This window comes from Eucyclogobius newberryi, unplaced genomic scaffold (assembly GCF_026437365.1).
Source record: "Eucyclogobius newberryi isolate DKJ021-1_F unplaced genomic scaffold, fEucNew1.0.hap1 SCAF_2, whole genome shotgun sequence".
In the NCBI taxonomy this organism is placed as follows: Eukaryota; Metazoa; Chordata; class Actinopteri; order Gobiiformes; family Gobiidae; genus Eucyclogobius; species Eucyclogobius newberryi.
The window spans coordinates 33,168,173-33,180,672 of NW_027315834.1; the positions used below are offsets into that span (position 1 = coordinate 33,168,173).

At 41.2% G+C, this 12,500-nt stretch overlaps 1 protein-coding gene across 6 annotated transcripts in view; it reads left to right on the plus strand.

Moving 5' to 3' along the window:
* iqsec3a (IQ motif and Sec7 domain ArfGEF 3a) overlaps positions 1-11,744 on the plus strand; it is a 95,514-nt gene extending 83,770 nt beyond the window's left edge. For 2 of the 6 annotated variants that reach the window (XM_072455063.1, XM_072455062.1), the window contains exons 7-13: positions 1,274-1,413; positions 4,363-4,488; positions 5,273-5,372; positions 5,522-5,680; positions 7,009-7,098; positions 7,721-7,764; positions 9,644-11,743. In XM_072455063.1, the coding sequence (XP_072311164.1) occupies positions 1,274-1,413; positions 4,363-4,488; positions 5,273-5,372; positions 5,522-5,680; positions 7,009-7,098; positions 7,721-7,764; positions 9,644-10,141 (1,157 nt within the window). In that variant the 3' untranslated portion in view covers positions 10,142-11,743. Of the gene's footprint in view, positions 1-1,273; positions 1,414-4,362; positions 4,489-5,272; positions 5,373-5,521; positions 5,681-7,008; positions 7,099-7,720; positions 7,765-9,643 lie in introns of all 6 variants that reach the window. The other 4 variants (XM_072455058.1, XM_072455059.1, XM_072455060.1 and 1 more) reach the window with 4 other exon arrangements.
* The last annotated feature ends 756 nt before the right edge of the window (positions 11,745-12,500 follow it).

Genomic DNA, 12,500 nt, shown 5'->3' on the forward strand with positions numbered 1-12,500 from the left:
TATCAAAGAGAACGGTTGCGATAATTATATAATTGACACTATACCTCAGGCTTTTATGATATTTGTACCCACTTGTCTTGGGCTATTTAGGGTAAAGTTTATTGTTCTGCTTTTACTCCTCACGTCTCATCTCTTTCATTATCGTTTTAGTTTTTAGCCTCCACAGTCAATGTTTGAGTCGCTCTAGGCTTTAGCTGTAGCGATTAGCCGCGATCGCTGTCTGCCTCCTCTCGCACCTGAGAGGAAAGTCTGCTGCAGCACACATGCAATTACAATATTCCACATTTCATATCATCCCTGTGTTCGTTATGTTCAACTGACGATGTGATATGGCCCGACCCTAATGCGCAGGACTATACATAATCAATAAATGCTGTAACTATACTGTTGCATGCTAAACTGGTCTGTGCATGTATTTGTGAAGTAAGGCAACATGTTTAGATGGATACTTTATTGTCAACACATTTAGAACACACACTTAGAACAAAATGTAGATAAGCAAAGTGCAAGCATAAGGCTAAAAATTTGAAGTGCTAGAACAAAATACTTTTTAAAAACTGTACTTTTTCAGCAGTTAATTCACATACATCAAATCAAAAGTTATACAAATATTTTTTTTAATCTACCATATTTTCCGGACTATAAATCATAGTTTTGGCCGGGGTGCGACTTATACTTATATTTATGCTTTTATACTTATACTCCGGAGCGACTTATATGTGATATTATTTGTTATTTTCACACTTGTAACCGCATTTCATACTCCGGTGCAACTTATATATGTTTTTTTTCTTCTCTATCATACATTTTTTGGCTGGTGCGACTTATACTCCAGAAAATACGGGTCATTTTATGTTGTTTATGTTTTTACTGACCGTGGATTGAGTTGATAAGTAACGATTTGAATTGACTTGACGCGATTGAAATGCTGTTAATTGCACAGCACTATTGTTAGGTCAAAATGTACAGATACATGTCCACAAATATCCTCATGGTTTGTATATGTTGCCTGCTTTTCTGCAAAAAACCTCCACATAAGCACTGACATGTTATATTAAAACATTACTTAGAGAACATTATAAATCCTAATAAGCTGTTGCTGTTCTGTTGGCCTTGAGCAGACTGCATGACGCTGCAACACTGAACCTGTAACCCACATTTGTTTGTCATCTGTTGTATAATGTTTGAGTTGAGTTACACTAAATGGCTTCAATAAGTTCCCACCTGCTGTTATACTGATTCAAATTGTCCTTGTGCATTTTCCATGTGTCAGGTGTGGATGACGGGGCGGACATCCCCAGAGACATGGTGGTGGGGATCTATGAGCGGATCCAGCTGAGGGAGTTACGCTCCAACGAGGACCACGTCACCTACGTCTCCAAAGTGGAGCAGTCTATTGTGGGCATGAAAACGGTGAGAATCCACTTTTTATGCCTGACCATCTGCTTCTGGGAGCTGGGAGTTTAGAGATCCACAGTGTGTGTTTTAGTAGCTTTGTAGCTCTTTATTTACTTGGTATTATGATTTATTAAATTCCTTCTTGGGAAATGTGCATCAGATGTATTTGATTTCTTCATAATTACCTAAAAGTTTAGAAATCCTAATTCCTGGATGTGTGGCGGAAAGTTAGCCTTAATATAAACTTTATTTATCCATAAGGGACACAAATTACATTACAATTTAACATATTGTTTGCCTCTATGGAGAGGACTAGAAAAGTTACATAGAACTGTTGTGGAAAAAATATAATCTGGCCCTTTACTTTTTAACTTTCAAACCTATTTCTAATCAGATTTAGTTCTCTAACAGCCTGACAACCCCTTTTGGCCTGGAAATTTACATGTCCGGACTCCCTGGAGTGATTAGGAAGTCCCACGTTATGTTTCACACTAGGCAAGACATGTGAATTGAATTAATGCAAATGTTATGTACTGTCTCCTTCCTGAAACCACTGTTTCTTTGATGTCCCATTTGCTCCTGTATTCCTTTGTACCTGAGAGAACAGTGACCAGGAACATCTGTGTGTGTGGTCATGTGACTACGGGTATAAATATGTAGGACATGGGACAAGAGGGAGCTCTGATCATATAATGAACCAGAGAGAGAGAAACGCCTGATTAAATCACCTTAACATTGAGACAAAGCAACTCGCTTCATTGCCTTATTTCTGCTACTACAGTACACCTTTAATATTTGTTTTTGTTGTTTTATTGTTATTTATAATTATAATTATTTTGAAGTGACTGTTAATCTTTTAATTTTATTGCTTCGTACAGACTTTTGGTTCCTCCTCCTCACATCATCTCGATTTAAAGATGTATTTAGTTGTCGCCCTCTGAGACAACCGCTGTTGTGATTTTGGGCGCTACAAAAATAAATTGAATTGAATTGAAGTAGTATTTAGAAAGTATTGCTGAAGTAAGATTGCTGCAAGTGCAAAGTAAATACATCACCAGCAGTAAAATCAAAGTTACAGAATACCAAGTATGCAAATAGATTGTGCCATGCTCCAAGGCAAATGATTTTCTCATTATTCAAGTCCTTATCAAGCATCTAGACTCTGCAATGCTATCAACGCCCATTTATTAGCCATTAAATGTCTCATCAGCAGCGCAATCATCATCCAAAACACACACGACATTATACAGCTGTCATTACACTCCTCAAACTGACTCGGGGTTAAACGCACGGCTCACATGTTACACAACCAAAGTGCACACACTGCAGACACATTACAATGACCTCCCTCCAAGATTCATCTGTTTGAAATGAAATAGCTGCTGTCTTCAGGGTTGAATTTGAATAATTGAGTATTCAAATTCAGTCGTTAAAATGGGTGATTTTATTGAATAAAATTGTATTGATGAAGATACAAAATTCATTTCAATTACATTTATTTGTGTAATGCCCGAAATCACAACACCAGTGGCCCCGAAGGGCGACAGAGAGAACAGCTTAAACAATGTTCATAGTTCCCTGTCCTTAGACCCTCTTTCTCGGCAAGGAGAAACACTTCAAAACAAATCTTTCTTCCGTAATTATTCCTGGTGTGTGTTTTTCTTTAAGTGTTTCTGTGCGATAGATGAGTGGTCAAAAGATGAGAGAGAGTGCTGTCAGAGCCAAACCGTGATGGATTGTTGTAACAGGAAGTGACTGTTCCTGCCCAGAGGAGCCGTCTGCCAGAAAATAAAAGTGGTCTTGAGAAAGTTTCTCTCTCCAAGATTGAATCATGTCAGTGCTTTAGATACAGCTTATGTCTTGAGACGTTTCTAGTGTGGTTCTCTTTGTGATGTGTAAATATTTCATTTGTTATCGATACACAGATTTCAATGGACACAGACAAAATATAAGGCGTTGCAAAGGCTGTTGTTAGCTGATATGTTCATAAGAACTTCCTTCAGGAGGTGTTCAAGCACAGTCTACAAATGCATTTCGTGAGGGTCAGCGTAACCAAAGGCAACATAATAAGTTTAAGGCATAACCAATTCACATGAACCCTTGTGCTACTCTTGTTGTTGAGTGCGTGGGTTGAAAACGCTTTTTTAAACAATTTTAAAATAAACACACCTACACACACGCACGCACGCACATACACACACACACACACACACACACAAACTTTTATGTTATGGAGGGTGGGGGAAGGCATTCTACTACGCACTAGCCCTAAGTTAATTCCCATAGTCAGAAGAACTGCAGAACTAAATCTTGTGCATCTCAGTTGAATAAGTCACGGAGAAACACTTACTTATTCAATAATCTCCTCTACTCTGAGCCAAGGCTGGGTTACATACTTGGTAACAAAGCAAACTCATCTCACATCTATTAGATTCAGAAGCCATCGTGGTGAAGGACAATGGAGAAAGGCAGAGTGACGAACCTCTCCTCTGTGAATGACCCTCTTTCACTTGTAATAACATGATTTCAAACCCGTGTGTGCAGGTCCTGTCTGTGCTTCTGAAAATGACCCTCTTTCACTCGTAATAACATGATTTCAAACCCGTGTGTGCAGGTCCTGTCCGTGCTTCTGTAAATGACCCTCTTTCACTCGTAATAACATGATTTCAAACCCGTGTGTGCAGGTCCTGTCTGTGCTTCTGTAAATGACCCTCTTTCACTTGTAATAACATGATTTCAAACCCGTGTGTGCAGGTCCTGTCCGTGCTTCTGTAAATGACCCTCTTTCACTCGTAATAACATGATTTCAAACCCGTGTGTGCAGGTCCTGTCCGTGCTTCTGTAAATGACCCTCTTTCACTTGTAATAACATGATTTCAAACCCGTGTGTGCAGGTCCTGTCCGTGCTTCTGTAAATGACCCTCTTTCACTTGTAATAACATGATTTCAAACCCGTGTGTGCAGGTCCTGTCCGTGCCTCACCGCAGACTGGTGTGCTGCAGCCGTCTGTTTGAGGTCACAGACGTCAGCAAGCCGCAGAAACAGGCAGCTCACCAGAGAGAAGTCTTCCTCTTCAACGATCTAATTGTGGTGCGTACCCCGGTTTGCACCTAAATAACAATTTAAGACACAAAGTAATTATATGATACTAAAAAAAATCTCAAAGGTAATACAAAACGCTTTGTTGTGACAGCTGCATTGCACCATCTTCTCCGAGCTGTCCCTTCAGGGTGTTCCTACTCTTTAAAGTTGTTTCATGCGGGTTTTATTTTTCAAAGGGATAGGAGCAGGGTTAAGTCTTCTGGTATGTTTTGGCTACTAGTATTGGTTTACTGCAGTATATGACATAATTATGTTAAGCCACGACTCAAACCGTTTTGCTGTAGGTGTTAAGTTTCGTGAAAAGGTTTTCTGTTCAATTTGACGCTGGTTTCTCTAAACTGGGCCTTTTAAAACTAGCCATGTGCGTCGTCCACTGGGAATTTCACTTCTGACAGTAAACAACAAGCCAGAACCTTTAAAGAAGAGGACTTTGAAGAATTCACTCCATTTCAGCAGTTCATTTTACGCTCTGTCTAAACGGCTTGCGTGACCATTTTGGCTTAATTCATTTTTGGCAAAGAATATTGAATAGTTTGCTGGCTTCCCGAGGGGTCAGCCATGAAACAAATACATTTCTGAAGTATTGTTAGTCAAGGCCAATGCATTTTACTGTATATCTAATACAGTGAGCTAATCCTTTTTGTCACCCTGCTGGTTTATCTAAGGAAAGGCACAGATAGAGCTTAAATCAAACAAAACAATTAATAGGACCCTAGTCAATTCTGGTGTGAAAACCTGACTTATTTTGTCGTTTGTCTCTCTTTGTTTGCAGATCTTGAAGTTATGTCCAAAAAAGAAGAGCTCTGCCGCGTACACTTTTTGCAAAGCCATGGGCCTACTTGGCATGCAGTTCCATCTTTTTGAAAACGAATGTAAGTCACAAACAAATGGATTCGATTTTGAACTGAAGAGCTCTTGGCAAGTTTAAGAAGCGGAGAGACGACAACGATAATGTGTTCAAATGCAACGCTATTCCGTACCGAGAACTTTGTCCAATCTTTTTTCTCTCGTTTTCTTTTAGATTACCCTCACGGCATCACCATCCTATCACCGTTCGGCTCAGACAAGAAGCAGGTATTTAATTTCTGTGCGCAGAGTGCGGAGGAGCTGCTCAAGTTTGTGGAGGATCTAAAAGAGTCCATCGCAGAGGTGTCGGAGATGGAGCAGATACGCATCGAGTGTAAGGCCTGTTTTTTTAACTTGTGTCATAAGTTACCCCGGCTCCAAACCCCGACAGCAAATACGGCAAACAATAAATGCAAAGTTAAACACATTGAACAGATTTGTGGATGATCTCGACGAGGCGTGAACATTTGCAAAGTCAGGGGGGTGTATGTGTGTTTGATAAAGTTGTTTGGAGCATGTGCAGTGCTGTATGACGATTAAAGAAAATAATGAGTGCAGTGGACCAGCTACAAGCAGGTCAAGCGAGCGTCATGCAGGAGTATTTAAAGGTGCAGGACGTCACAAGACCACCAAGCTCCGATCCCACACAAAAGGGGCGTTGGCACAAATATGAATCACTTGTGTATGAATATTTCCACACAATATACCGTTTCGGGATTCACTTTGCTACCATTTTGAATTGCCGGTATGTTTAACGTGCATTATGTACATTTCTGGACTTCCTCGTCTCCACGGAGATGTTATTGTTTTGCCTGGAATATTCCACGGTATGCCATTAAGCTGATGAATCTCCGTGGACACAACAAGCCATTTTACATGTCAGATCTGTTGACTTGCACTCCTGTTTGCTTTTCAGGAATAAAAATGTGTGAAATTGAATAGATGCTAAATAGATTTGTTTAATGACATACTGTGGAGCATTCCAGACGACACGTTTACACATCCATGGAGACAAACCAAGTCCCATAGCCCTCTCTCCTCTAGCTGGAGCGGGTTAGCGTCCTTCGTGCACATACCAAGATACATATGGAACATCTTAGCTCCTTAGCGTTTTGTGGCTGTCAGTGGGGATCAAAGATGGTTTCCCTCTGGATTTTGGTGTATCTGCAGTGAGGAGCAGTCGGATACACATGTAGACAGGCAGGGAGTGACAGGCCAACTTTGTTCCTGTCTCCAGAGCTGGGGAGTTGAGCACCAAAATCAACTTCCTTGCATCAGTTCTTGTAGATATGCTGGAGTTTAGGTAACACACCTCGTCGTTTCCCTGAGATTTGCGTAGTCTCACTTGCTGTTGTGTTTTGGGGTTGTTCCTCAAAATTAGAATGCTGTGCAATGAAGGAGACAAAACCATATTTAGTCATCATGATTGGAAATGACATGCAATTACCACCAAGTGTGAAGTTTAATTAGAGAGATGAAGAGTCATGTTTGGAGCTCAGAGTGTGCCAGGAATGTTTATATTATCCAGGTTCGTTTGAAAGAAGCTCAAATTACACCGGTTAATGTGGTTGTCACTCCTTTCGCCGCAGCGGTACCTGGATGTTTTGTAGCTTTGGTTCTTGTCATGGTTCTAAAAATAATTTGCTCTCGTGTTGTGCGCAGGGGAACTGGAGAAACAGCAGGGGGCGAAGGCGCACTCTGTGAAGAATGGAACACAGCTCGAGCTCCGCGGCAAACTACCCTCTCCGTCAGGTGTGTCTCGAAAGCCCTTGTGAGAACAATTTTCCTGTTTTCAAGTGGAAACCTGCTGAAAACATGAAATATTTGAAATGAGCCTGCGCTAATCCTCAAAATGTATTATCATCTAAAAAAAATGCACTGATGTTTGAAATGCACCGTATTTTCCGGACTATAAGTCGGACCGGAGTATAAGTCGCACCAGCCAAAAAATGCACAAAAAAATATTTAAGTGGCACTAGAGTATGAAATGCGGTTGCAAGTGTGAAAATAAGAAAGTACATAAATATAAGTATAAGTCGCACCCCGGCCAAAACTATGAAAAAAGGTGCAACTTATAGTCTGGAGAATACGGTATTAGATATATTTATAGTCACATTTTAATGGCTGTGCAAGTATACTGTCATTTGTATGTATTTTTTTATGATTTCAGTTTTCAAACTTTTAACAACACACTGGTAACACACTGTAGTAGATCAACTCTATTTGACATAACCGCTAATTAAAATATAACAACAAGTTTAACAAATTATTTAAACATATCAATATCTACCAACGCAATCAGGCACCTCTATGATCTGTAATTCCGTACATGATAATAATCCGTCTCCTTTCTCCCCCTCGTGCTTTTGTGCAGGGCAGCGGGAGGTAGATGACAGAAGTGGACAGAATGCGATGGAGGTAAGTGCTTAGTGACAGAGCATGTCCCACTGAGCAGGTAAGTCTCTCACTCAGGACTGCACTGGATCAAAGTGCGACGCGAGGAAGAGCTCGGGTCCAATGGCCCACGATGAGCTGTCAAGTACCTGTACAACACGCTGTGGTTGTCATGGTTGTCAGGCAGAACTGTTGAGATAAGCGCGTCAGAGAGAGTAATCGAGTGTGTGAACAAAACCAACCATTCAAGAAATATCTAAAACGTTTGAAAGGGAGATCGTGCCTAAGCAAACACATTTTCAACCACTAAAGCAAAACTACCAACCACTGCGTCTCAGGGGCTGTTACTTATGTATCTTCAAACCTCTAAAACTGGATAAATAAGGGTAGAGCTTAAATGGATGTTCCTGTTTGACATTATTGTTGAACCAAAATAAAACAATCAATGATAAAATCCAGATCTTTCAGGCGTACAGGTCAGAGCTTGTGAATGCGCATCCAACACTGTGACATTAATTATCACAGCGCCGTGTGGGTGGATTAATTTACTGCTCACAGGTCCCAGACGCATCACCTGCCTGCCAAAGCTTCAGGGATAATCAGTCATGCACAAGGTCTCTGTAAGTAAGATCCGGCCGCACTACACTACTCATGGGCCTTTGCAAATGAGATTCTTGAAGCATCAGTTGGCCTTTCTCTGTTTTCTCTGTCCATTTTGAGACTGCACCTTAAGAGTAAACTGTTTTTACATTTGGTGACAAACATTCTGTAAGTAATTACAAAGACAACAATGTTCGGTAAGACTATAGACAAAACATTTAACTGAATCCGATATCAAGGCATGTGTATCTTGTGGACTAGCTTGAGGGTCTGTTTTATTATTTCACCCATGTTTGCACCTTAGGTCAGGCTTCATGGTTGTCTGAGCTACCTTCAACAGCAGCGTTCCCCTCTACCACACAGCCCACAGTAAATGTCAACGGTTGGTGGGGAGCTGTCCAAACGCATCTATCTCTAAAAACCAGGGGTCACTCACAAGAGCCTGTGTATAATCCAGGCAGGAATGTGAAAATGTCACACTCCTCTGCAATCAGTCTAGCAGATACGTAGCTGTAGTCAACATTTTTGTTACGTTTTTTCCCCCCAAATGACATTGTTTATCACCAATCTTGGCGCTGTGGTGAGAATAAAATAGTGACTCACAGAATGTAAAAACTGTAGTGCAGCCAATTAAGCAAACAAGACTCCACTCTGTCCAGTGTCCAGTAGACATCTTGTTAGAGTCATCTGCTCCTCTGCACACGGCCCTCACCTGCTGTGGGGGAACACAGCAGGGATGTCAGACACAGTCTGCTGCTTTGGAAGGCTATAGATTTCCAAAAAACATAGGACAATAGAACCAAATTGAATATGAAATTAATTCAGTTTTAAAGGCAGAACAGATGGAGTGCATCATTTCTGAGTGTTGCTTGTCAACGTTCGTGGTTGTCCCTCTGCTCACACCTCTCGTCTTCCTCTTCTTCCACCCATTCCTCTTCTTTGTATGGCCTGATGATCCCAGCCTCAAATCTCCTGTGTTCTGTCACCATAGTGCCACATAGTGGTTTGGAAGGGAGACACAGTGGCCCTCAGTGTCCCCTTTGGAACCACGGGCCTTAGCTGTAGTATTGCACAGAAGGTCTCTCATCTCCCAGTGTCACTCTGGTGTTCCCAACATCTGAATACACCCCCACTGTACCTGTGGGGGAGGAAGGTCCTTCACTGACCCCAGCACCCGAGCATGCCCTGTGTGTCTGCTGTTCACCAACCACCCCCCAAAAAACTAAAGAGGGCTGACGGGTCAGAGAGGAGGAACCAGTTTTATAACATTTGATGCTGTTCTCTTGGCTGTTTTCTAAACTAGGTGTCAATTCACAACAGGCTTCAGACGTACCAGCTCAGCAGCAGCACGGCTCGGACTCCCGAGAACACGGCCCTTCTTAACCACCAGGGGGAGCTGCTCTTCCAGCAGGGCCTGACCCACTGGCAGCATCCACAGCTGCAGTCTGCGACCAGCACCCCCTGTCACAATGTCCCCCTGCAGCACCAGCCCGCCGTCAGCCTGGTGGACCTACGGTCCGACGCGCTCATCCAGTGTCAGCAGATTGTCAAAGTCTTCATGCTGGACAACAGTGGACATGGCCGCGTGGAGGCCTTCCTTTGCCAGACGCCCACACACCACCACTTCCAGCACCAGCTCAGCCAGTCCGCCAGGTCTACCCCAGTGCGCTCCCCTGATGGAGGGCACCAACCGCCTTTGCCTCCCCCTCCCCCGCCCTATAACCACCCACACCAGTACATTCCCCCGGACCCACGCCTCAGTTTGCACCGGACCCCCAGCGGCTCGCGGAGTATGGTGTGAATAATCCCTTGAAACACACGGACACCTCACTACCTTGTACTAGTGCATTCTGTACATATATACATACAAAGAGGAAGAGCTATAATAAAAAGATTATGTCACTATATGCATATATTTAAGATAAGATTATTAGAAAAAATGTTACTTTAAAAAATAAGGCATACATATATATAAACTTGATTCCACATGTATTTTGAAATATTACATATACTAGGTTTTAACAAATTTGTATAACTTTTTTGTCAATTCTACAGAAAAAAAAACCTCCCATAGTTCCTAGACGGATTTCATGTAGTTATAATATTTGCCACTTAAAGCAGCAATGTGTCAAACATTACAAATCAGCGGGTGGTTACAGATCAAGGACTGCTACAGTTGAGCTTCTGTCATTCAAGTTCACTTGCCTATGTGCTGTTAGAGTGCGTGTGTTCATACTTGACACTTAAATGCAGATGTGCCAAACTACATCACTGCAAACAGACTTTTTGCACTAAATGCTAGGGCTAGAAGAAAAAATGACTTTGCTTTTCCCTCTTCCATGCTTCTTACTTAAGGAACGACTAAGCAACTGTTCCATCAAATCTAGTCCCAAGTTGCACTGATTTAAGTGATGGATGACCTTTGTTCCCATCTGTCAATAACTGTCTCATAAGCTGTGTTTATTAGCTACTCCTATGTGGCTTTGTTCAGTCAAAAACACACACTTTGTCATAATTTCCTATAGCTTATCCCACAGTGAAAGGCAACAGGAAGATGAAGAAAATAACAGCCAATCATAAGCTTTGTGACACCAAAAATCACTCTGGTTATCGCTCAAATTTAGTATACTTTACATTTTTCAGAGGGTAACTGAAAGTTTTTTTCTAAGATCACAGTGTTATGGCTGAATATAAAAATGTTGGTTTTCATTTCTGTAACACTACTTTGTATTTGTCTGTTTTGGAATGTTGTCGAACATATTTCAAGTCTGTTTTGACAGGTTTTTTATTTATTTGTGTCTTTTCACTTTGACCAAACTTTTTCGAGCTGACATTTGTACAAGCTTGTCTGCATAACTTGTATTGCAAATACTGGCATTATTGGTATGGCCTCTGTGCTTTTGGCTAGCCTGCTTTAAAAAAGAATGGGACAAAAGAATGCATTAATATCTGATTACTTTCCCTTCACCCTTTGCCAAGACTGTAAATACCACATTCAAAGGACAAGCTGCACCGCTCCTCAAAATGCTACCGTCATATGTCATTCCTTTGCTCTCGTATAGGTCAATGGCTGTCCCGGTCAGAAATAATGCTTTATCTTTTAAACATAAGGCCATCAGGTAAAGTTTAATGGGCGTTTGCTTATCGCTGCCTCTCTGTTCCCTTCTCTTATCAAGTTATTTTCATCAAACCACCACCTGGGGGCGTCTGTCTCATCTGGGTGTCCTTTCACATCAGGATCAAAAGTGGTCAAAAACTGAGAGATGTGGGAGGAACAAAACACAAGTAGGTGATTGGCCACTTCGACATTTACATATAAAAAAACACTGATGACATAAAATGCTCACTGGGGTGAATTGGAAAGTTGTATGATTACAAATTACAGATTTTTTTTTTATTTTTTTTTATTTTTTTATGGAGAATGGCTATACGGCTGTTTAAGTTATTTTTTTAATCTAAATTTGGCTATTTGTGTTTTTAGTTGTAATGCATGATTTTCACTTCATCAAATTCCCAAAGGTTTTGTGCATGAGTGAGTTGCATTTTCCTGTCATGCTGTATATGTAGCAGAACTGAGAAAAAAAAAAGGATTAAAGCAAATAGCTTCTAAAGAAAAACTGATATATGAACACGCCTTTCTGCACAACGTCATGCACAGTTGAAAAGCTTTGTGCCATTTAATTTTTTTGTTTACCGGCTTCTGCGTCATGTTTCTTGATGTGTTTTTGTAGCCTGGGAAACTGACATCCTGTGTATTCTGTTAAATGAAGGCACAGTAAAATCCCCGGGTTTATGATGAAACAAATGTAGCATAATAGACAGTGCGGCTCACTTGTTTTGGAAAGGTGAAAAGGGCTTTGTCATATCAATGCACTGCTTCATGAATGATGCGTGGATGTGGGTCTAACACTGTGTTTGCTCATGTTAGAAACTACAAAACCAATTAGAGTGAACTGGGTGAGGCAGATTTGAACTTTGACCTTCCACAGTTCCCTGTCTTTGCAGTATATCAACATGCTATTAAAGATGACTATTAACCACAAGCTTTGGTCTGGTTCCTGCTTTGAAAGAGTAACTTGTGGAATTTAACAAAACATTATTATTGTTGTTGCTTATTATGTATTTAGTTTGTCTGGTAACACAGCATTTTGCACTCATGC